General features: G+C 42.8%; 2 protein-coding genes across 3 annotated transcripts in view; one reads left to right on the forward strand and one right to left on the reverse strand.

Moving 5' to 3' along the window:
• LOC144597456 (NPC intracellular cholesterol transporter 2-like) overlaps positions 1-7,338 on the reverse strand; it is a 20,089-nt gene extending 12,751 nt beyond the window's left edge. Inside the window, exons 1-4 of one of the 2 annotated variants that reach the window (XM_078406882.1) lie at positions 7,139-7,338; positions 5,147-5,254; positions 4,298-4,470; positions 2,772-3,062 (exon numbers count right to left, since the gene is read on the reverse strand). In XM_078406882.1, the coding sequence (XP_078263008.1) occupies positions 2,976-3,062; positions 4,298-4,470; positions 5,147-5,254; positions 7,139-7,304 (534 nt within the window). In that variant the 5' untranslated portion in view covers positions 7,305-7,338 and the 3' untranslated portion in view covers positions 2,772-2,975. Of the gene's footprint in view, positions 1-2,771; positions 3,063-4,297; positions 4,471-5,146; positions 5,255-7,138 lie in introns of those variants that run through there. The other variant, XM_078406881.1, reaches the window with a different exon arrangement.
• A 1,791-nt stretch (positions 7,339-9,129) lies between these two features.
• isca2 (iron-sulfur cluster assembly 2) lies at positions 9,130-25,095 on the forward strand. The gene is made up of 4 exons (XM_078406883.1): positions 9,130-9,247; positions 16,556-16,742; positions 17,950-18,065; positions 19,101-25,095. The coding sequence occupies exons 1-4, from the start codon at positions 9,186-9,188 to the stop codon at positions 19,273-19,275; spliced, it is 540 nt and encodes a 179-aa protein (XP_078263009.1). The 5' UTR covers positions 9,130-9,185; the 3' UTR covers positions 19,276-25,095.
• Positions 25,096-25,378: the final 283 nt, after the last annotated feature.

Here is a 25,378-nt window from a genome sequence, read left to right on the forward strand (position 1 = left end):
AAAGGTCGGTGCGAGACCAAAGGATTGAAGAGTTACAATTTGTGAAGCTAGAAGAAAAAATGTAGGTGGAAAAGGAGAAATAGTTGCAAGTGCAGGTGGGGCACAGCGGAGATATTCAAGGGAAAGAGGGAGAGGGAAGGGTTATGCAGTTACTGAAAATTGGAGAATTCAATATTCACACCGTTGGGTTGTTAGCTACCCAAGCAGAATACGTTGTTCCTCCAGTTTGTTTGTGATCTAACTCTGGCAATGGAGGACGCCCAGGACAGTGTGAGAATGGGAAGAGGATTTAGTGGTTAGCAACCAGAAGACCCAGCAAGGCTTGGCAGACCGAGTGCAAGTGTTCAGCAAACCAGCTACTGAGCTTATGCTTGGTCTTACCAGGGCACAGGAGGCCTCAAATCCACTGTACTCTAACCAGATACAGTGGATGTTAGAAGAGGTGCATGTGTACATCTGTCTCACCTGGAAAGACTGCTAGAGTCCCTGGATGGAGGCGAGAGTGGAGGTATAGGTTCATAAGGTCATAGCTCCCTTCTTGTACAGCAGGGTAATATTGGCAATTTTCCAATCGTCTGGAACCTCTCCTGACGAGTGATTCTTGAAATGTCACTATTAATGCCTCTACAATCTTTAAAGCCAGCTATATCAGAACTCTAGGGTGCAGTCCATCCACTTATCCACCTTCAGCTTCCCAAACACCTTCTACTTAGTAATAGCCACTCCACTAACATCCACCCCCTGACCCTCTGGCATTGAATCAGGAGTAGTGACCAAGGAGTTGCAGAGGGAGCAGTCTTTGAAGAAGGTGGAAAGGGGAGAGGGTGAAATGATGTGACTGGTGTTGGGTTCCCGTTGGAGGTGATGGACATGTGTTGGATGTCCAGGTTGGTGGGGTGAATGGTGAGGACCAGGAATATTCTATCCTTGTGCCACCTAGGGACAGCGGGAGCAAGAGCAGAACTACAGGGCACAGAAGAACTGCCAGTGAGGGATCCGTCTTTGACAGCAGAGGAGAAACCACATTTACTATAAAACAAGGATACCTCGGATATCCTCCAATGGAAAGTCTCGTTTTCGGAGCAGATGCGGCAGAGTTAAAGGTGTAGCCACAGGTTATGTTGGTTATGTCGAACAGTCATAGAGTGATACAGTGTGGAAACAGGCCCTTTGGCCCAACTTGCCCACACCGGCCAACGTGTCCCAGCTATACTAGTCCCACCTGCCAGAGTTTGGCCTATATCCCTCCAAACTTGGCCTGTCTAATTGTTTCTTAAATGATGGGAAGGTCCCAGCCTCAACTACATCCTCTGGCAGTTTGTTCCAACATCCACCACCCTTTGTGTGAAAATGTTACCCCTTAGATTCCTGTTAAATCTTTTCCCCTTCACCTTAAACCTATGTCCTCTGGTCCTCCATTCCCCTACTCTGGGCAAGAGACTCTGCATCTACCCGATCTATTCCTCTCATGATTTTATACAGCTCATTAAGATCACCCCTCATCCTCCTGCGCTCCAAGGATTCGAGTAGGGAGAGCCTCCTCATCCTCTCCCTATAGCTCACACCTCTAGCCCTGGCCCTCTAGCCCTTGTTCTAAATATACCCAGGTACCATCCCCAACTTTGTTTTGCAACATTGACAACTGCATCAAGGCTATCTCCTGCACCCGTAGAATATGTTAATCTGTTACCACTAACTTCTACCCTGCTCTCAAATGAACTTGGACCATCTCTGATACCCCTTTCTTGATTGCTCTGTCTCCGTCACAGGAGCAGATTATCGACTGATGTCTTCTACAAACCCACCGACTCCCAGCATTATCTGGACTACACTTCCTCCCACCCTGCCTCTTGCAAAGACATTATCCTTCATTCTCAACTTCTCCATCTCTGTCGCATCTGTTCCCAAGATGAGACAAAGTTTCATGGCGAGATTCTGGAAGAGTGAATCACCTGCATTTCTCAGAGACAGACATCGTTTTTGAAATCCACAATCACATTCAGTAGGCATGCAACGCCTTTGCTCCACTAAGGATAGAAAACCAAGACCACACAGCTTGGCACTTGTGTTGCATCAAGGGGTAGTGATTCCTGCCTCTTAAGTTTCCTTGATTTGGAGTACAGGTATTGGACAATAGATACCACAAGGCAGTGAAGATACCACCACCAATTTCTCTGCAAATGTTCTCCATTGGAAGGATAAGTGAACTGACATCAATGTTGTCTTCAAGACCAAAAATCACACCAGGCCTTAGTTACACTATATTCTCTCTGTAGGGCAAGCCTCACTGTCTGTACGTACATCCCCAGCCTCCCCAAAGAAACACACTGTTCCAAGCTCTGTCCTGGGAACAGATTACCAAATGGACAGAGATAAAGTTTCAAGGCTGTGCTCAAAACTCTCAGGAGAAAAATGCAACATATTATCAAACCAAGGGTATCCATGTCCACACAGAGTGAACAGACAAAATGCTGGAGTAACTCAGCTGGTCAGGCAGCATCTCTGGAGAGAAAGAATGGGTGACGTTTCAAGTTGAAACGCTTCTTCTGACTGGAATTCGGGCCAGCATGTTTAGTTGAAGAAGCACATAGCCCATGGTATTAGGCACCCCCCTGCCCCATTTGGGGTACAATGAGGGTCCCACATTGGCTTCAATCATGTCAGAACCCAGAGAATCAAAGTGGAAGCAAGTCATCCTTTGTCCTGTGCAATCAACCAAAGAACACTGAAAGCACCCAGATAGTAAAAAATCACATTTAACTGTCATTCACACGTTTATTGTTTACAAAAAAAACACAAGGTTTGGATAGATCACTGTTTAGAGACACATGTTCAAAAAATTCCAATTCGTGCAAAACAAAAAACCTTTGCTTTAATTTGGCTCAGTGCTTACATACACAGGTAAAGGAACCCTCTTGGTGAGTGGGGATAAATGGACTTGGATATTGTTGCAGTGGTGAGGAATATAAATTAATTTAACTGGAAATCTGTACAGGGATCCTCCAGCAAAACAGGTCTCTGTCAAGTTCATCCTTCAGTTCCCATTCAACCACCAATTTAACCTGGGAAAAGAAAATAAGTGGTTTTATAATCATTAGACTGCTATAAAGGCCAAGCTGTCTCCAGTTTCCATGCTCATTCCCCACAACTCTTAAAAAATCTCCCAGTTCACTTTTATGTAATGATTGATCATGTTTCCTCACCATTACAGGCAGTAAACTCCAGATAGCATTGTGGTGCAGTAGTCAGTTCAATCCCAACTTGTGGTCTGTCCGTGTGAAGTTTGTACATTTTCCCCCACTTTCAAGGTGCTCTGGATTCCTCCAACATCCCAGTAACTAACTAGTAGGTTAACTGGCTATTGCAAATAACCTGCTGTGTTGGAGAATTGATGGGCATATGAATCAACCATTAATGGGACTACCATCCTTCCATTTATCCCATCGAAACATCTCTCAACCATCCCGTCTCCAGAACAACACTAGTTTCTCCGCTCTAAACTTACAGCTGAAATTTCCCATCCCAAGAACTGGTCTAAGAAATAATTTCAACATTTAAAGTTTCAGCAGCTGATTATCTGCACATTCATTTCATCCCACCTAGGTCATCTTGCATTTTAAGTATCGTCTTCACTGTTTACCACATTTAAGACAAGTGCAACTAGGTGTCTATCTCAGGTTGACAGATGCAGTCTTGTGATGACTTCGATGAAAAGTTGAATTGTAATTCCTGAAAGCAGTCAGTGACACATTGAACAGATTGTCTTTGTTCATCCTCTGCCCAACATATGATGCAACAATGAATACAGTGTTTCAATCCCCGAGGTTTGACATTCCACTAATAGTCAACTTCCAAAATTCCACAATATAATGGTCCATCAGCAACTAATAAAAATGCATGATATTCCATCTTAGTTTTACATTTGAGCAAGCAGTTTTGGAACATTTTGTTCCAGCCTTGTGGATTTTCCAAGTGACCAAGTGTATGAACAGCAAACTTTGCTAATAACTCATCATACTCAAGAGCAAGACCCATCAAAATGAAACGAAAAATAAAAAAGGAGGCAAAGATTAGACAAGAGTGGTTAATGGATTCTGCATCTGTCTAGGATATGCAAGACACTTAAACTTGTACTTTATATTTAAACAATTATTTTCCACACATCTTAAATTGCACAATATCCTCACTGGATGGAGCGGAGTAGTGTATCAGCCTGCATTAGTACATCGTATATGTTTAGACCAAATATTACTTAGACAAAACAATGATTAGGTTCAACACAATGGAATTCACTTACTGATGGGTATTGCATTTTTACTGGCAAGTAGTTGAGGTAGTGATAGATCTGATTATTCCGAATGGGGCACTGAATCCCAGATTTACAACCATCAGCATTAGGGACAATAAATGGAATTTGAATGCCACTCATAATGCCATAAACTGCAGCCACTGTTTTTTGACTTGATGTTTCTGCGAAAGCAATTACAATCGTTAGCTCTCATTTATTCAAGAGCAGGTTTTGAACAACAGGCAATTCATAGTCTACATGGGACACAAAGGTCATTATCACAATAGAAGTCACGGGAAAAGCATCACTTGTGCCTTTCACATTTCCAAGCAACTGATTAGCTCCATTTTATATATTTTAGCTATATATTGAAGCACTCGGGCCAATGATATAGATGAATTTGAAATACTACATGACAAACCTAGCACTGAAAAGTGAAAATCCATTGGTGAAAGGCATAAGTCAGAATATGATACTGAGGCAGACACAAAGCGGGTCAGGCAGTATCACTGGAGAAAAGGAATGGGTGACTTTTCGGGTAGAGTCTTCTAAAACTGAGAGTGAGGGAAGAGATAAACTAGAGGTATGAAAAAGACTGAATCAGGGGAGATGGAAACGAGAAGTATACACAAAATTCTTTAACTAGATTTAATACATTTTATAAAGACGGATTGGTCTGGCTTTAAAAGGCTCACACAATAAAGAAAGAATTAAGCGCTACAAAAAGAACCAACTAGATTGCTTTACAGAGAACTGGCACATTCAAAATACTGAAAAGCTTCCTTCTTAGCAGCACAGATTCTAAACTGTGCTCAGGGTTCTTCTTTGCCAATAATGCAGTTTGAAATCAAGACTTACTGCTGGCAAAAGTCACATTCACAGCATAAGACTGTCCTTTGCGGAGTGTACATGGCAGTGATGGGCAGGGTGTGATATCCACTATAATAATTTTTCCACTTGTAGATCCTGCAACAAAATGGGAGACAAATTAATTCATTGGAGATTAGAGTCAGAGCTCTTTGTCCCTCCAACTCTTTTCTATCCTTGTACCTGCCCAATGTGTTTTAAACTTGGTAATTGTCTGTGCCTCGCCCACTTCCTCTGGCAACTTATTCCAGATATCCACCAGCTTTTGAGAAAATGTTGCCCTTTAAATCCATCTGCTCTCACCTTACCTTTATGTCTAAGATACCCCTCATGAGTTTATAAACTCTAGCACCAATAGACACTAGATCCAGTTTGACACACAAAATCTGCCTTAAAGGAATATAATTCACACCAACATATTATCAATCCAGGACATGAAATTGGTCTATTTCAACAACTTCCCTCAAATCCTTCAACATCTTGCATTCTTTCAGAAGTGGCATTAATTACAAAGATAAACTCAAATTTAAATATACAATCACACCTTTAAAATCAGGACACATTTTGCTATTAATTGAATTGAATAAATTTTATTAGCCAAATATGTATACGTACAAGGAATTTGCCTTGGTGCTTTGTTCGCAAGTAACAACGTGATATATGGTAAACAATTAAGAATGAAACTTTAGTTACAAAGAATATTATAATTTCAAAAATACATCTCACTAGAAAATTACCAATACTTCACTTCACCACAAGAATAAAAAGTACAATTACAATACTTCTTTAGGATATGTGTAGGAAGAAACTGCAGATGCTGGTTTACACCGAAGAAAGACACAAAATGCTGGAGTAACTCAGTGGCTCAGGCAGCATCTCTGGAGAAAAGTAATAGGTGACTATTCAGGTAGAGAGCCTTCTTCAGACTGAGATTGAGGTGAGAGGTAAACTAGAGGTATGAAAAGGTACAAAGAACAAATGAAAGACATGACAAGAACAAATCAAAGCCAACAACGATGATCCAGGAAAGGTAGAGCACACAATGGTCCATGGTTGGCTATGGGGTAGTTGATAATGAGTGGAAACAAACAATGAAACTAAAGATAGACACAAAAAGTTGGAGTAACTCAGGCAGCATCTCTGGAGAGAAGGAATGGGTGACGTTCTTGAAGAGATTTTGCAGTGGAACAGACGAAATGTGTAGGAACTGCAGATGCTGGTTTACACTGAAGATAGACACAAAATGCTGGAGTAACTCAGCGGGACAGGCAGCAACTGGAGAAAAGGAATAAGTGGCATTTCGGGTCGAGACACATACTTGGGTTGTAAATTCCATAAACATCTCTCCATCCCATTCCTTCTCTCCAGAGATGTTGCCTGACCCGTTGAGTCACTCCAGCATTTTGTGTCTGCCTTCTGTAACTTTCTACCGAGGAGAATGACTCTAAACCAGTATTTATTCACACACAAAAGGTTGGAGTAACTCAGGCAGCATCTCTGGAGAGAAGGAATGGGTGACGTTTCAGGTCGAGACCCTTCTTCAAACTAAGCAGGACGAGAGTGAAACTAGTAGTGCAATAAGGAATGGCAGATGCTGGTTTTCACAAAATGTTGGAGTAACTCAGTAGATCAAGCATTACACCAGCATTTTGTGAATACATTTTTTACCTTCGATTTGTACCAGCATCTGCAGTTATTTTCTCTTACTCTAAACCAGTATCTTCAGTTCCTTCCTCCACACCAAAGCGTCCACTTGGAGAAAGGGCAAGACTGTCTGAAGAAGGGGTTTGGTGCCTTCTTCAGACATCATCCATTCCATCTCTCTCCAGAGATGCTGCCTGTCCCGCTGAGTTAGTTACTCCAGCATTTTGTACGTGCCCATGTTCTCTAGAGATGTTGCCTGTCCCACTGAGTTAGTTACCCCCATCACTTTGTGTGTGTGTGTGTGTGTGTGTGTGTGGAGAAAGGGAACAGTGGACTCACCGCAGTCCTTGAACTTGACGGGCTGTGCCGCGCACAGGGCTAAGATGAGCAGGCCGACTGCCAGCCGAGAGCCGAGCTCCTCCATGGTGGTCTCCCTGCCGCCTCCGGGTAGAATGAGCAGCTGCTCGCCGCCACACGGCGGCTTAAATAAAAGCGACGACGCCATCCATTGCCAGCTTCGCGTGTCGTCGACGGGTGAACCTCCCCACCCATGAAGGCGGGTCCCCGCGTTGCCGCCCCCCCGCCTCCTGCGGGGGACCCGCCTCCTGCGGGGGACCCGCCTCCTGCGGGGGACCCGCCTCCTGCGGGGGACCCGCCTCCTGCGGGGGACCCGCCTCCTGCGGGGGACCCGCCTCCTGCGGGGGACCCGCCTCCTGCGGGGGACCCGCCTCCTGCGGGGGACCCGCCTCCTGCGGGGGACCCGCCTCCTGCGGGGGACCCCCCCCCCCCACGACGACGCCTTGACAACACCTTGACAACACCGGCAATATCACCGCTTACAATTCAGCTCCACATTTCCCATTAAACGCCCCTTTTCCTTTATTAACTATCTATATTAATGGACTTGTTTTTGGAGCCGCTCCGTCGTCGTACTTCAGGGCGGATCTGCACTGCACTGCACTCCGTCTTCTCCATCTCCCGCCTCCGCCATCTTGTCTCCGCCATCTTGTCATTCGGGGACACTCGACGGCGACGCCTTGACAACAGCAACATCGTCAATTCAGCTCTACATTCCCCCCCCCATTAAACTCCTCTTTTCTTTATCAAATATATGTATTGTATTAATAATGGGATTCATTTGGAACCCTGATTTCCCAAGGTCGGTAAAATCATCGTCTTCTTCCCATCGGAGACCTAAGGCGCCATAACCCCTGGTCCCTAATCCCCTCCTCCATATTCCCACTCCCCTCCACCCTAATTCCCTCCTCCTCCCTATTCCCCCTTCCTCCTCCCACTCCTATTCCCTCACCCTATTCCCTCTTCCTTTTCCCTCCTCCCTATTCCCTCCTCTCCTTTGCCTATTCCCTCCTCCCTGCCTATTTTCTCCTCCTCCTCCTCCCCATTCCCTCCTCCTTCGTATTCCCTCCTCCCCTCTGCCTGTTCCCCCTCCTCCCCTCTCCATATACCCTCTCCCTATTCCCTCCTCCTCCTCCCTATGGCTTCCTTCCCTCTGCCTATTCCCTCCTCCCTATTCCTCCTCCCTAGTCCCTCCTCCTCCTCCCTATGTCCTCCTCCTACTCCCTAACCCCCCCTCCTCCTCCCCTCTGTCTATTCCCTCCTCCCTATTTCCTCCACCTACTCCCTATTCCCTCCTCCCCCTCCCTATTCCCTCCTCACCTCTGGCTATTCCCTCCTCCTCGCTATTTCCTACTCCCTACTCCTCCCTGTTCCCTCCTCCCCTCCTCCCTATTCTCCCCTCCTCCCTATTCTCCCCTCCTCCCTATTCTCCCCTCCTCCCTATTCTCCCCTCCTCCCTATTCTCCCCTCCTCCCTATTCTCCCCTCCTCCCTATTCTCCCCTCCTCCCTATTCTCCCCTCCTCCCTATTCTCCCCTCCTCCCTATTCTCCCCTCCTCCCTATTCTTCCCTCCTCCCTATTCTTCACTCCTCCCTATTCTTCCCTCCTCCCTATTCTCCCCTCCTCCCTATTCTTCCCTCCTCCCTATTCTTCCCTCCTCCCTATTCTTCCCTCCTCCCTATTCTTCCCTCCTCCCTATTCCCCCGCCCCCAATGTGGGTGGGACTGTTTTCTCCATTGACTGCTCTGGAGGTAAGCCCCGCCCAGGCGGCTGTGACAGGCAGGTACAACATCCAATGACAATGCCGCGCGGTGGAAAAAAAAACTGGCGGGGGTTGCACCAATGAAAGCGAGAGGCGGGCCAATGACCCCCCTCCGCTGGTTGATGATCGACGTGTCTTTCAACCAATAGGAGCGGTCGTTTCCGGGTTAACGTGTGAGGATGGGGGTGGCAACGCCAAGGGGAGATGTGAGTGGGCGGGACTTCCTGCGGTAGTTGCTGCGTCGCCGCAACCCCGCCCGAGAGGAAAATGGTGGCCTGCGGGTTGTTGAGGAGATCCTTGCTAGTTGCTGCTGAATTGTGGTGGAGGAGGTGAGCAACTCTAGCCATCAGTGGCCATTGGAACGCACTGTCAGCTTAGTTGGACGCCTACAAACGGGTTGTCATCTTGTAGAGGCCTGAGGTCAAGTCAACAAGAGTGATACAGTGTGGAAACAGGCCCAACTAGCCAACATTTTCCCAGCTACACTAGTCCCACCCGCCTGCGTTTGGTCCATATCCCTCCAAACCTGACCTATCCATGTACCTGTCTGACTGTTTCTTAAACGTTGGGACAGTCCCTGCCTCAACTACGTCCTACAGCAGCTCGTTCCATACACCCACCATCCTTTGTGTTAAAAAGGTACCCCTCAGACTCCTATTAAATCTTTTCCCCTTCACCTTAAACCTATGTCCTCTGGTCCTTGATTCCCCTACTCTGGGCAAGAGACTCTGTGCATCTACCCGATCTATTCCTTTCATGATGTGGAGAATGTGGAAAGGAGCTGTAGATGCTGGTTTAAACTTAGATAGAAACAAAAAGCTGGTGTAACTCAGCGGGACACACAGGAAGCATCTCTGGAGAGAAGGAATGGGTGACATTTTGGGTCAATGCCCTTGTTTCCACTAGTGGAAGAGTCTTAGACCAGAGGTCACAGCCTCAGAATTAAAGGACGTTCCTTTACAATGGAGATGAGGAGGAATTATTTTAGTCAGAGGGTGGTGAATCTGGAATTTATCGCCGCAGAAGGCTGTGGAGGTCAAGTCAATGATAGTTGTAAGGCAGAGATAGATAGATTCTTGATTAGTACAGGTGTCGGGGGATTATGGAGAGAAAGCAGAAGAATGGGGTTAGGAGGGAGAGATAGATCAGCCATGATTGAATGGTGGAGTAGACCTGATGGGCTGAATGGCCTAATTCAACTTCCTCCTCCGGCAGATCGTTCCGTACACCCACCACCCTATGTGTGAAAACATTACCCCATACCAATGTTCTCTGGTTCTGCATTCCCCTACTCTGGGCAAGAGACTGCGTGCACTTGATCTATTCCTGTCACGATGTTGCACTCCTCTTTAAGATCACCCCTCATCCTCCTGTGGTCCAAGTCCTAGCCAGCTCAACCTCTCTCTTTACAGGTAGCCAAATTCCTTGAGAAAGCTGACATCGATGTGCCGATACTTAACTTCACAATTATTTTTTTGCTACAAATACTCTTATATTGTGAATATTAGATGCATTCTCCATGAAAATCTGGTGAATCTTTAAACCACATTATCTGTTAATTAGTCACCCTATTGCCGGTGTGAGTATAATTCTGTGCCAGCCTGATATTAACTGCAACTGCTTGCCATGGATGTCCAAATCCGATGATTAATATTGTCTCAATAAAATAAGACCATTCTGAAAATGTTAGGAGAGAGCAGATTATAAACCCATTTTAATGTATGAAGAGCATTGCTGAAGATCTTCAATTTAAATGAACACCTGAGATACGCAGCTAAGCAATGTTTATAGAGAGAAATTGACTTGGCATTTCATTTGAGCTGAACTTTCTCTAATTAATATCATGGAGTTATACAATGCAGAAATATGCCCTTTGACCCACCATGGTCATGCCAATTATGGAGTACCTCTATATACTAATATTTTCCAGCAATTGGTGTATAGCCTTCTGTGTCTTTGCAATTTAAGTGCTTGCCTCAATACTTAAATATTCCATAAGGCGCTATTCCATCGGGGTCCTCAGGCAGTTTAATTTTGATACCAGCCACTCTCCCAGTGGAATTTTTTAATTTATTTCCTCTGATCCCTACTAAACCTCCTACCCTTTACTTAAACTTAAGCCTTCTGGTTTTGTATACTTCTGCCATGGAGAAAGGTTTCTTACTTTCTACTTGTGTATCCTTCATAATTTGATGTACCTCACCCCCAAACCGCCTCCATAATGTATTTCTTGGTGAGATGTGAAAGTGTAACTTTTAAATCCATACCGTGGGGCAATGAACTGTTATTCTGTGCCCTTAAAACTGTCAACTAACATCTGTATTGAGCAATAAAACGTTATTGATGTAGATTAAATACCATATTGTGGGATGCATACGATTGAAATCTTCTGCTGGTTGCAGCTATTAAAATCCTCCTTGACAGTCACTCTGATAATTGACTGTTATCATTTGACCTTGTTCTTATCATGCAGCCTTCACCAGTGCTAATGCCAGAATCTGAACTTGGACTTTTATTTCAGTTTGCATACTTGCGCAACAGGGTGGTGTTTTCATATCATCATATCATATCATATCATATATCTACAGCCGGAAACAGGCCTTTTCGGCCCTCCAAGTCCGTGCCGCCCAGTGATCCCCGTACATTAACACTATCCTACACCCACTAGGGACAATTTTTACATTTACCCAGCCAATTAACCTACATACCTGTACGTCTTTGGAGTGTGGGAGGAAACCGAAGATCTCGGATTTTTTGTTATTTGAAGAAGTAAAACGTTGAGGTTTTCAAACCTCTGAATACCTCGGTGAAAATTAATATGCACACACGTTCGATATTAACTTGAATGATATATCTCTTTGATTACATTATCATTTCCGGCAATAAAGTATCATTCGTGTATTAGGAAATTTCAACTGGTGTTTTCTGTGTGATTTAGGCAATGCTGGCAATGTCTGCAATGATTGCACATCCTGAGCTGTCCTCAAAAACATGGTGGCTTATTGTTATCTTGAAGTCATGATGCAGCTTTATAGGACTTTGGTTAGGCTGCATTTGTGTGCAGCTTTGGTCGCCCCATTACAGGAAAATATTGGGGATTTGGAAAGGGTGTAGAGGAGTTTTACCAGAATGATGCCCGGCTGCAGGGAAATTTGGATTGTATTCTCTAGAATGTTGAAGGTTGCGGGGAGACCTGACAGAAGTATATAAAATTATGAGAGGCATTGCTCGAGTAGGCAGTCAGAACCTATTTCCCATGTTAGAGGGCATAGCTTTAAGGTGAAAGGGGAAAAGGAGATGTGCAGGGCAAGTTTTTTTATGCACAGAGGGTGAAGAGTGCCTGAAATGCACTGCTGGTGGTGTTGGGGGCAGATAAAATAGTTGCATTTAAGAGACTTTTCCATATGAAGATTGAGGTACATAGATTATGTGCAGGCAGCTAAGGGGTGGTCATGGCATCATGTTTGGCACAGACACTGGGCCGAAGGGCCCCATTCCTGTGCTGTACTGTTCTAAGTGAACTCTAGAAGGTACTTCGCAGGTCATTTGACTAATTTGTTCTGGAACTTTCCCATGGGATTGATAAAAAATGTCAATGTATTTGCAAGTCAGGATGTTGTTGTGTGACTGGGATGCACGGCAGGATTCTCTGCAGATGTTGGAAATCTGAAATACAAACCAAAAATGCTGAAACCACTCAGCACATCAGGCATCATCTGTGGAAAGAAAAATTGAATGACTATTTAATGTCTCGGGTCCTTTGGCTGGAATGAGAAAAATAAAATTAGACACAAAGTGCTGGAGTAACTCAGCGAGTCAGACAGTATCTCTGCAAAACATGGATAGTTGACGTTTCGGGTTGGGATCTTCTAGACCTGAAGCATCACGTATTCATGTTCTCCAGAGATGCTGCCTGACCCGCTGAGTTAATCAGGTGCTTTTTTTTGTTGTAAACCAGCAGCTTGCAGTTCCTTGTATTCTCAAAAGAGAGAATTAGTTCATTTTAAATGGCGGAGAGAGTGGGTGAGGGGTGGACAGGACAAGAGAAAATATCTCTCTTAGGGTGAATCCAGGTTGCTGACCTCATTGGTTGACCTGGGTTATTTAGTTAGTTTGTACAATGAAAAGCTTTTTGTTGCATGCTAACCAGTCAGTTACAATCGACCCGTTTACATGATAAGGGAATAATGTTTAGTGCAAGGTAAAACCAGCATAGTCCGAGGGTCATCAAAGAGGTAGATAGTAGTTCAGCACTACTATGGTAGGTTGTGGATGATTCAGTTCCCTGATAACATCTGGGAAGAAACTGTCCCCGAATCTGGTGGTGTGCATTGAGGGTAACTAGAGAATAACAAAGGAACAAATGTCCATATGAGTAAAGTAAGAGAGTGAAAATACTTGGGAAAAAGTGTGATCTGTAAAGCTGAAAAACGTGGCATGCAGTCAGGCTGTGGAGAAATAAATCTGAATCAATATTGTATGTACATGGATGACTAGGCAAAGGTTAAATAGGAAGCAACTGAGTGACTGTAGGGATACTGTTAAAGTGGAGCAGGAGTAATTCATACCCCTTCAAAGTACAACGTTTTTAACTTTTCAAATTCATTATTTCCAATCTGTTATTTGTTTATGACTCAGAAATTATTTAAACTCCCTTCCCTCCTTCCCCATACCTGTATGGGTGGCTTTGATATCCAAAGGTCACTACCTTATTTTAAATGTTAAACGCATAACATTTCCAAGTGCATTGAAAGTAATAAATATCTGCTGCTTGGCTTAATTTTAATGCATTTGGATTACCCGAGTAATGAAGGGATATCTCAGATCTGAAAAGGATCACTTTAAAATAACTTCTTAATAGATGGAATTTATTTGTAAATTGGTCAGATTCCTGATGTGAAATAGAAATTTAATACAGATTATTCGAGTAGACTGGAGCCTTTCAAGTTGTTACATTTTTGACTTTAGAAAAACCAGTGCAGATTACGACCCACTCTACATCAATGGGGTCTGTGTGGAAAGGGTACCAGCTTTCAGGTTCCTGGGTACGCACATCGCAGAGGATCTTACCTGGTCTACCAACACCATCACCACAGTAAAGAAGGCACAGCAGAGACTCCACTTCCTGAGGATCCTCAGGAAAACCAACCTGCAGGAGAAGTTCATGTTGTCCTTCTATCGCTGCTCCATCGAGAGTGTGCTGGCATACTGTATAACCACATGGTATGCCAGCTGCTCAGAAAAGGACAGGAAGGCCCTTCAGAGGGTCATCACGACGGCCCAGAAGATCATCGGCTGCTCACTGCCCTCCCTGGAGCACCTGTTCAGCCTACGCTGCCTCAGTAGAGCAGGCAAAATAATAAAAGATCCATCCCACCCCGGCCACCGTCTGTTTGTTCATCTGCCCTCTGGTCGACGTTTCAGGTCGATCAAATCCCGAACAAACAGACTTAAGAACAGTTTTTACCCCAGGGCCATACGAGAACTGAACACTACCTTTGCACTAGGCAACACCGTTAAAAAATCTTGTACTTAATATAATTGTATTTATGTATTTATTTGTTTTTGCATTTATTGCATATATGTTTGTACGCACCGTCAGGATTGGCTATTTTTTAATTTCGTTGTACTCGTTGCAATGACAATAAATGAATATTATTATTATTATTATTATTATTATTTCACCACAGTCTAGCCTTGTACCTGAGATAGTGGTGTCTGTCTTTCAGATATGGCATAATCATATTATTGAGCTGCATCTAAATTATTCAGAGACATTATTTGAAAAGAACAGGGATTTTTTTTCACATTGTGGCCAACAATTGGGTTTCAAACAATATCACCTATTATTAATTAGCCGTCTTTGTATTTTGCAACAGGTATTATTTGAGTTCTATAAAACCTACAAAATGGCTGGAAGTGTTTTAAAGACTATGAATACGTTTCTTTCATCCCTATCTGAGCAAAGCATCAAGGTCTCATACTCAGATGGAATAATCCATAGCCACTGAACCTAAACTGCTGCTATTAATTTCTTAATAGTGATGTGCTGACATAATTGAAAATTCTGTCACCTTTGGAGTCAAACAGAATTAATACCCGCAGATGGTGAAAATGAGCAGTTGCTGATTTACTCTTGAGGATAATGACAGGTTAATTCAAGGCCAGCACTCATTTCTCAAGTTTGCCAGTGCTGACTATTTAAGGAATCAATAAGGTCAGTCTGAATTCCCATAGTAATTTTCGCTCTTTGCTGGCAATGGTGAGCAGAACACAGCTTTCAGAATGTGCAAGCTCAAAGTATACCCAGCTAATTAGACATTCCTGGTTGGCAGACAGGAAGCAAAGAGTAGGAGTAAACGTGTCCTTTTCAGAATGGCAGGCAGTGGCGAGTGGAGTGCCGCAAGGCTCGGTGTTGGGGCCGCAACTCTTTACCATATATATTAATGATTTGGACGAAGGAATTAGAAGTAATACTAGCAAGTTTGCAGATGACACAAAGCTGGGTGGCAGTGTGAACTGCGAAGAGGATGTTAGGAGGTTGCAGGGTGACCTGGACAGGTTGAGTGAGTGGGCAGATGCGTGGCAGATGCAGTATAATATAGATAAATGTGAGGTTATCCACTTTGACAGCAAAAACAAGGAGGCAGATTATTATCTCAATTGAGTTAGGTTAGGTAAGGGGGAGGTGTAGCGAGACCTGGGTGTCCTTGTACACCAGTCACTGAAAGTCGGCGTGCAGGTACAGCAGGCAGTGAAGAAAGCTAATGGAATGTTGGCCTTCATAACAAGAGGGTTTCAGTATAGGAGTAAAGAGGTTCTTCTGCAGTTGTATAGGGCCCTGGTAAGACCACATCTGGAGTATTGTGTACAGTTTTGGTCTCCTAATTTGAGGAAGGACATCCTTGTAATTGAGGCAGTGCAGCGTAGGTTCACGAGATTGATCCCTGGGATGGCGGGACTGACATATGAGGAAAGATTGAAAAGACTAGGCTTTATTCACTGGAGTTTAGAAGGATGAGAGGGGATCTTATAGAAACATATAAAATTATAAAAGGACTGGACAATTGTTCCCAATGTTGGGCGAGTCCATAACCAGGAGCCACAGTCTTAGAATAAAGGGGAGGCCATTTAAAACTGAGGTGAGAAAAAACCTTTTTCACCCAGAGTTGTGAATTCGTGGAATTCTCTGCCACAGAAGGCAGTGGAAGCCAAATCACTGGATGGATTTAAGAGAGAGTTAGATAGAGCTCTAGGGGTTAGTGGAATCAAGGGATATGGGGAGAAGGCAGGCACGGGTTATTGATTGGGGACGATCAGCCATGATCACAATGAATGGCAGTGCTGGCTCGTAGGGCCGAATGGCCTCCTCCTGCACCTATTTTCTATGTTTCTATGACATTGGTAAGTTGACTCTAGAGCTGCTTTCTTTCATGGAAGGTGCCACTGTAAAAAACACAGTGACTTGATGTGTCGGATTAACTATGTGGATTGACTCTAACTGCAATGGTAATACTGTGCCAGTTGACACATAGGGCTGTTGAGTGGATTTGAACCAAGACTAAAACTGTCAGGATGTTTCTTACTTTGTCCACTCTTCTGTTAACTGACTGTTTTCATTCTTGTATTTTTGACAGGGTGCCATGTTTGTCCATTTCTTTGCAGAGCCATCCTGCGTTATTAGCTAACGTGACCCAAGTTGTAACCCACCCACAGCTATTAAATTCTCAGTTAACTAGAAGGTACTTCTCAGCTGGACAAGAAACAGAGGCGAATCCTGGATTACCCCAGGATACCGTGTCAATCAGTGATAGCTGTGTTAAGGTAAAGTTGATAAAATGCCTATGGCCCATTTCAATAGGTAACATTTCAGATTGAGACCCTTCAGACTGATTGTGGGGGTGGGGGGCGGGGAGAGAAAGCTGGGAGAGAGGAGAGGCAGGACAAAGCGTTGCAGGAATTGGGTAAACAAAGGCAAGATGGGTTTTTAATAGGCGGATGGTTGGAACAAAGTCCAGAGAGAAAACCGAAGGTATAATAATAAAAATGAACTGCAGATGCTGGTTTATGCCAAATATATAAAATATATAAAATGCTGGAGTAACTTAGGGATCCTAAAACCTCACCTATCCATTTTCTCCAGAGATGCTGCCTGACCTACTGAGTTACTCCAGCATTTTGTGTCTATCTTTAAAACCAAAGGTGTGAGACAAAGGGATTGAAGTGTTGCGGATTGTGAAACTAGAGGACGGAATGTAGGGGGAGGGGAGAAATAGGACCGAGTCCACGTGGGGCACAGTGTAGAGGTTGGAGGGGCAGGGTTCCATTTTGGGGGGGTGGGGGGGGGGCGAGTTGTAGGGGTCATCTAAAACTGGAGAATTCAATGTTCATACCATCGGGTTTTAAGCTGCCCAAGCAGAATATGAGGTGCTGTTCCTCCAGTTGGGTTCAAACAAATACAAGTTCACATTGAAACATCTTGATGGTTTGGTGCCAGGTACACTGGGTGATAATTCCTGTGCTTTCTCGAATAGACCGAGGACTCAGTTCTTGACCTTCCTTGAAAGTCGCCGGCCCCAGGTTCCTGCACACCTTTGAACATTACCTGGCTCTGTTTCCTGCACTTCCCTGAAACTTACTGGGTTCACAGGAAAAAGTTATTATACTATTGCATTATAGAACATCTTTTCAAATAATCTTTAAAAGAGTGTGGAATTTGGAATAACATCCAAAGATCTAGAAAGTCTGCTGATCAGCGACCATTGTCAGATAAAGTTTTACTTTACCTGTAATAAATCAGTAAGAAATGCCGTTGCTTGGAGATGCTCCAACCAGTTCATTGTGCTTTAACCTGAAATGCTAACTTTTTATTTTCTGTCACTGATGCTCCCTGACCTGCTGAGCATTTCCAGCATTTCTTGTTTTTATTTCATATTTGCAGTATCTGCAGTTTTTTCTCAATACACTTTGTGGCAGCTTTTTGAAGAATTATATAAGATTAAAGTCTCTTTAAATAATCACTGTGTTGCAGCGCCTACAGAAAATCTTGGACAAGGATGAATTCCTGAGGGTACAAGTGGAAGGAGGTGGCTGCTCAGGGTTCCAGTACAAGTTCACGCTGGATAAAACAATAAACTCAGATGACAGGTAAAAAAAAAATTTGCTCAGTTTTGTTCGGTGTTATCACGATTTTATTTTTTGCTGGATCACGGTATTCTCCCACTATCACAAATGCATGTGTGGTTCCATAATAAGCAATGACTTCTTAGAGATCTGTGTGTTTGGATGGAAGATGTTCAAGAGAGGTGATTTTAGAATCAATTAATATATGCAATTCTTTGAAGCTGGTACTGCACTTGTGTATGGGGTCTACAAAGTGGATACATCTTTGAATGGAATCTCATTAATCATTTGATGATACTTTGGATTTTAAACATTTGGAAAAGGTGAAATCTTTTTGAGCTTATTGAGAAATTACCATTGAGATTCAGTTCAATGGGGTAATTTCAGAAGTACATGACGAACAACCATCGTATCTGGGCTTTTTCTCTAAATTTCATGTCCAGCTCCAGATTTTGTCTTTGGAAATTTCTCCCCATCCAACATCCCTCTCCAAAGAACCACCCCAGCTTTCATCCAGTCTGAAGAAGGGTCTTGACCCAAAATGTCACCCATTCCTTCTCTCCAGAGATGCTGCCTGTCCCGCTGAGTTACTCCAGCATTTTGTGTTTATCTTCTAGCTTTCAAAAAATCATCCATAGTATGTGCGGTACCAATATTGTGTGGTGTTGTATTGTAACCAAGGTCTCAAATTTCTGTCATATCTCATTGGAATGTGGATGGCAACAAATTACGTTCTTTACACAAAGAACCACTTTCAATCAGTAAATTCCGACAGGAATAATCACATAGTTTACACCACTGAGCTTTGGAAGGACACGAAAGTATCTTTAATAAAGCTTGATACTGTGTAACTTAAACACAATATGGTGCAAATGCTGCACTTTGATGTATAAGACGGTTACCTGATAAGCGATCCTCGCAAAGTGTATGCAACCTACTATTGTGATCTTGAGTTTGTATCTGGCATTAAATAAATTTATGGTTTATTATGTTCTGTGGAATAAAAACATTTTTGGAAGATGTGTAATTTTCTGCTCTATATTTGTCTTTGCAAATTAGGATGTTTGAACAGGATGGCGTTTGTATTGTCGTTGATTCTGACAGTCTGGAGTACCTGAAGGGAGGCACAGTGGACTACAGCGAGGAACTGATCCGTAGTTCATTCCACATGTTGCACAATCCGCGGGCAGAGCACGGATGTTCCTGTGGGAGCTCTTTTTCCGTCAAACTCTGAAGTGTGGCGGCTTATTCTTCATCCAACAAGTTTAAAAAGCTGCTCCCAGAAGTAAGCCTGGCCAAAAAACAAACAAATGCTGAGTCAAGCTTAAAACAAAACAATGTGATATTGTAGCCTTGTTGGAGATTACAAAGAGAACAAATGTGAGCAGAACATTGAAGTTACATTATTTATACTTTGTAATGCAATTGGGCAAGATATTTTGAAACAGAATGTGCTTGAGGCTGCAAGGGTTGCACAATGTTTTCTTTCCTTTACATGAAGGCCTTGTGCTTTTTCAAATTGAAATAATAAGGCATTAAATTATCAAATCTGAGTTAAATAATATCTCACCCACAGCCCAATGAAATGGAAAACTGGGTCTTACCTGAAGAAACATCCAGTTTTGTGCTTATCTGCTTGGAGACCTGCTTTGGGAAGAAATTGCTTTCTGGTCAAATAGACTTTCATCTGAACCTGTAACAATGGCATTTACTGTTTTTCATTCAGATCCCAGTATAATACATGGCAACAGCCAAGATTCAACTTTTGAATTATAATTAAGCACTTTAGGTTGATCTTGGCTCCAAAAGATCTATTACTAAGATTGGGTATGTTGAACAGTTACAGAATCTTCATAATGTTCAAACATTGTATTTATCAGACGGTATTTCATAAACTTGGGTATTGCCTGATTTAGTTTTGTCATTTTTGAGCCATGAAGTCCAGAGGAGACAATTCAGCCCATTGTCCCTACAAGAGACCAGTTCTATTATTCACACTCCCTGCCCCTTTATACAAATGTTACTGTGACTATTTAATCTATTCCTCTTTAGAAATGCAATTGATTCTGCTTGCACCACCCTTTCAGATATTGCATTTCTTTTTTTTTTTAATGGACTTCTCTTCCCTACTAACTATTTTGTTTTTGTCATTTGCCTTAAATTTGTGTCGATGGGTGAACCTTCCTGTTAGTAGAAACAATTTCATCTTCTGTACCCTTTTGAAACCCCCTTATAATTTGCCTAGCTTTGAGCACCCTTCAATACTTTACTGCATCGTGAAGATTGATATCAGCTTCTCTAGTCTGTACTTGTATTCTAAGAATAATCCTAAATGTGATGTGCTACCTGGTACGAAATAGTAACTCCAACCTTCATTGTCATATGCTTCATGTCAGCTGAACTGAGAGGATGGTTTTCACCAAATCCTAAAGTTCCATCGTTTTTTTTCATCTCACACCCTTTCCACCAAGACCACCCAAGTGGGTCTCCCTTTGAAAAAAAGAATGGTGTGATTGCCACACTGCATACATTCACTAATGTTAAAAAAAATATTTAAATGTTGCAACAGGGAAAAAGAATCTTGAGCCAACTTTGTTTAGGTTTGAGTTTATTATTGTCACGTGTACTGAAAGTGACGGTGAAAAACTTTTGTTTGCGTGCTATCCAATCAAATTAGATAATTCTTTACATGAATACAATCAAACCAAACACAAGTGCAAAAGGTAGAGCAAAGCGAAAGATACCAGCGTGCAGAATATACTTAGCATTTTAGTGCAACAGTTCCAGAGAAAAAGTCTGATCTCTACAATCAGGTTAGTTGGAGAATTGGGCCTGTACCCTAGCATATAGAAGAACCATTCAGATGTCTGATAACAGCGAGGAAGAAGCTTTTCCTGAGTCCTGATATTATGCCTTTCAAGCTTTTATATCTTCTGCCTGAATGGAGTGGGGAGAAGAAATAACCAGGGTGGGAAAGATCCTTTATTATGTTGGCTGCTCTTCTGAGGCCACATGAAGTCAATGGTGGGGAGTCTGTTCTGTGTGATGGATTTGGCTACATCCACAACTCGACAATTTCTACAGAGCAGCTCCCAAAACAAGCTCTAATGCACATGACAGAAAGCTTTCTAGGATGTATCTGTAGAGGTTTGTAAGAATCATTGGACTCGTGTCGAATTTCCTCAGTCTCCTGAGGAAGTAGAGGCACTGGTGTGTCTTCTTGCCCGTCACTTCAATGTGGTTGGTCCACAACAGATTGTTGGTAATATATATGTGAGGTTATCCACTTTGGTAGCAAGAACAGGAAAGCAGACTATTACCTGAATGGTGGCCGATTAGGAGAAGGGGGGATGCAACGAGACCTGGGTGTCGTGGTACACCAGTCATTGAAAGTAGGCATGCAGGTGCAGCAGGCAGTGAAGAAAGCGAATGGTATGTTGGCATTCATAGGGAGGGGATTTGAGTATAGGAGCAGGGAGGTTCTGCTGCAGTTGTACAGGGCATTGGTGAGACCACACCTGGAGTATTGCGTACAGTTTTGGTCTCCTAATCTGAGGAAAGACATTCTTGCCATAGAGGGAGTACAGAGAAGGTTCACCAGATTAATTCCTGGGATGGCCGGACTTTCATATGAAGAAAGACTGGATAGACTCCGCTTGTACTCGCTGGAATTTAGAAGATTGAGGGGGGATCTTATAGAAACTTACAAAATTCTTAAGGGGTTGGACAGGCTAGATGCAGGAAGATTGTTCCCGATGTTGGGGAAGTCCAGAACAAGGGGTCACAGTTTAAGGATAAGGGGGAAGTCTTTTAGGACCGAGATGAGAATGTTTTTTTTCACACAGAGAGTGGTGAATCTGTGGAATTCTCTGCCACAGAAGGTAGTTGAGGCCAGTTCATTGGCTATATTTAAGAGGGAGTTAGATGTGGCCCTTGTGGCTAAAGGGATCAGGGGGTATGGAGAGAAGGCAGGTACGGGATACTGAGTTGGATGATCAGCCATGATCATATTGAATGGCGGTGCAGGCTCGAAGGGCCGAATGGCCTACTCCTGCACCTATTTTCTATGTTTCTATATACCTAGGAACTGGAAGCTCTCAACCATTTCCACTTTGGCATCACCGGTGCTGATTGGGGCGTGTACTCCATCCACCATGCTTCCTGAAGTCAATAACTAGCTCCCTTGACTTGCTGACTTTGAGGGAGAAGTTGCCTTGACACCATGTTACTAAGTTCTCCATCTCCTTCCTGTACTCCGTTTCATCATTGTTCATGATCTTCCCACCACAGTGGTGTCATCTGCAAACCTATAGGTGGAGTCAGAGCAGTTTTTGGCCGCACAGTCCCAAGTGTAGATAATATATTAGCGGTCTGAGAATGTATCCTTGCAGGGCACTGGTGCTTAGAATTATTGTGGAAGAGGTGTTATCGCCTATCCTTGCTGATTATTGCACCAGGGTGATTTTACCATTATCAGTTTGCATTATGCTGGTAGCAGAATGTGAACAAAGTTATGAATCCTTGTTTGGATTACTGTCCCAATACTGCCAGTATTTAATTTATTATAAAGGGAACATGTCTATGTGAAAATTTATCTTCTTGTCATCGATACTGTTCCTTGAGATTTCGTAGTGCAGTGTTCTGTACTCAAGATTCTGCTGCTCAGATCAACATGTCCTCATACTGAGTTGACTTGTATTAAATTTAGTTTAAAAAGAAAATAAAGTATCTTGGATAAAAATAGAGGTGTTATTCATATTTAAAATATCTGTATGGTGAAACTAATTTTGCCTCATTTTTGTTTCCATATCTTCATCAGTTTAGACACAAAATGCTGGAGTAACTTAGCAGGTCAGGCAGCATCTCTGGAGAATAGGAATAGATGACATTTCGGGTCGAGACCCTTCTTCAGACTGAACGTCACATTCCTTTTCTCCAGAGATGCTGCCTGTCCCGCTGAGTTACTCCATCATTTTGTGTCTATCTTTGGTGTAAACCAGCATCTGCAGTTCCTTCCTACATACTTCATCAGTTTAGTTTAGTTTTTTTTGTAGGAAGGAACTGGAGATGGTGGTTTAAACTGAAGATAGACACAAAATGCTGGAGTAACAGGCAGCATCTCGAAACCCGAAACGTCACCCAATCTCTCTAGAGATGCTGCCTCTCCTGCTGAGTTACTCCAGCATTTTGTGTCTAGTTTATTGACAGGTGTACCGAGGTACAGTGAAAAGCTTTTATGTTGCATGCTAACCAGTCAGCGGAAAGACGGTACATGACTATAATCGAGCCATCCACAATCTGCATGATAAAGGTAATAAGGTTTAATGCAAGGTAAAGTCCGATTAAAGATAGTCCAAGAGTCTCCCATGAAGTAGATAATAGCTCAGGACCACTCTGGAGTTACGGTTAAGAAGTACCTTACAGAGTGTAGGTCTTGTTTGATCTCTGATGATAGGTTTGCCATATTTCTTCTTTACCCTGACCTTCAATCTTTTTTCAGAGCACTGACCACTGGGTAGAACTAAAACAACGCCGAGGAGAAAAAATGGCTGTACCCTCGAAGTGTTTAATGTAATTACGTTTTTTATATGTTAGCACAACACCAGGGTAACGGACTGTTCCAGATGCTACGATCAGGCAAACGCCTCCGCTGTCACGCTGTGAAAACGGAGAGGATGAGACGGAGCTTCTTCCCACAGGCCATCAGGACTGTCATCTTTTATAACCCCAGAGACTAAATTTTTGTCGACACTAATAGTAACTTATTAACTTTATTTATATGCTGTAACTGTAATTCTTTTTGTGCACAACCCGCAGACATTGCCACTTTCATTTCACTGCACATCGTGTATGTGTATGTGACAAATAAATTTGACTTGACTTGACTTGTCATGTAGGTGGAACTGTGCAGTCCACAACTCCTCTTGCTCTCAATTATGCCCTCTAGTGACACATGCAAGAACAGCTATTTACATGTGAATCAGACACAATGCTTCACAAAGCCCTTACCAAATTTGTCATTTAAGGGGATGCTGTGACAAATTATCCAAATCTTGATTCAAGAGGCAGGTTTTAACACCTATTTTAAAGAACAAATACCATACAATACTTAGTGAATTGTTTACATTCTCTGATAATAGATTCTGTGGGTAGAACTAAAACAACGCCGAGGAGAAAAAATGGCTGTACCCTCGAAGTGTTTAATGTAATTACGTTTTTTATATGTTAGCACAACACCAGGGCATTTTTGTCCCTTTATCCCTGTCTTCTGGTGCATTTTTTAAAAAGCTGGATATATTATGAGAAAAATTGATGGAGAAACCTGCTTCTAATTTTTTTTAAAAAGACAAGAAATAATAGCCTTTGAAAAACTTATAAAATGCAAACTTAAAGTTTCATGCAAGCTATTTTGAAGTGCCCTTCCGTCAATGTATGATGGTCTATGCGTTATAAAAGAAAACGGGGGACTTAGTTTTGGCTTTGAAAATGAAAATCGTGCAGAATATAAAGGTTGGACTCCTAATTGGTTGTTGCCCGACTAAAGTCTACAATCGCATTGAAAAATATAGAGGGAGCTTAACTGAGATGGTGTAGGAAGGATCAAAGAAAGAGCAAGCTTTAGTGAAAACTGCAAGAACATATCCAGGAACACTTATAAATGTTATCCGAAGTTTAACAAAGAGAAAAGTGATTTTCTTTCATTTACACTTAGGATGTAAAGTTAATACTGCTCGACAGTTAGTTGGCAAGTGGAAATTTCTATCCCACTTTGACCTCAATCTGACTTGCTGTCAGATTTAGATTTGTTGAAATCAAGCCTATTTCCCCTTGAATAGCATGTTACCAAATGCAGAACTTTGTCCTGATAAAAGAATGTTAGCGTGCCAGAGAACTGGCCTCTATTGACCTCTGATTGACCTGTGTTTGAGTTAGAAGCGGAAGTGAAAGCACTCCAACAGATTTAAACTTTGCTGTTCCAAAGAAAAAAGTAAGATAAGTTGTTTTGCCACCCAGCGCTGCAATGGCTGTCATTCTAGCGTGTGGAAAAAATTGTAAATGCTTTAGTTTATGTGATAATAAATACTTTGCACTCCTCAAGCTGTTTTTAATGCATCCTGGTGTATGCTGGCTAGATCTGGTAAAATATTTTCCACACCATTAAATAACAGGCCATTGTAAAAAAACAGCATCCAGTTAATGTAGCATGGTTGGAGGTGTACACTTTGTGCTTGTGCTGTGTTTCATTGGGTGCCAGCCTTGGTTCTGTGACAGGACTCTAACTCTCCAGAAAATTGTATGCTCAAGGCTAGAGCGCCAGACAGCTCTGGGCCTGTCCT

Source organism: Rhinoraja longicauda, chromosome 10, assembly GCF_053455715.1.
Source record: "Rhinoraja longicauda isolate Sanriku21f chromosome 10, sRhiLon1.1, whole genome shotgun sequence".
Taxonomy (NCBI): Eukaryota; Metazoa; Chordata; class Chondrichthyes; order Rajiformes; family Arhynchobatidae; genus Rhinoraja; species Rhinoraja longicauda.

Coding starts and splice junctions, on each gene's coding strand:
- isca2 (XM_078406883.1), top strand. CDS start 9,186: ATGGTGGCCTGCGGGTTGTTGAGGAGATCCTTGCTAGTTGCTGCTGAA. Junction 9,248..16,555: donor GCTGAATTGTGGTGGAGGAG/GTGAGCAACTCT, acceptor TATTTTTGACAG/GGTGCCATGTTTGTCCATTT. Junction 18,066..19,100: donor ACAATAAACTCAGATGACAG/GTAAAAAAAAAA, acceptor TTTGCAAATTAG/GATGTTTGAACAGGATGGCG.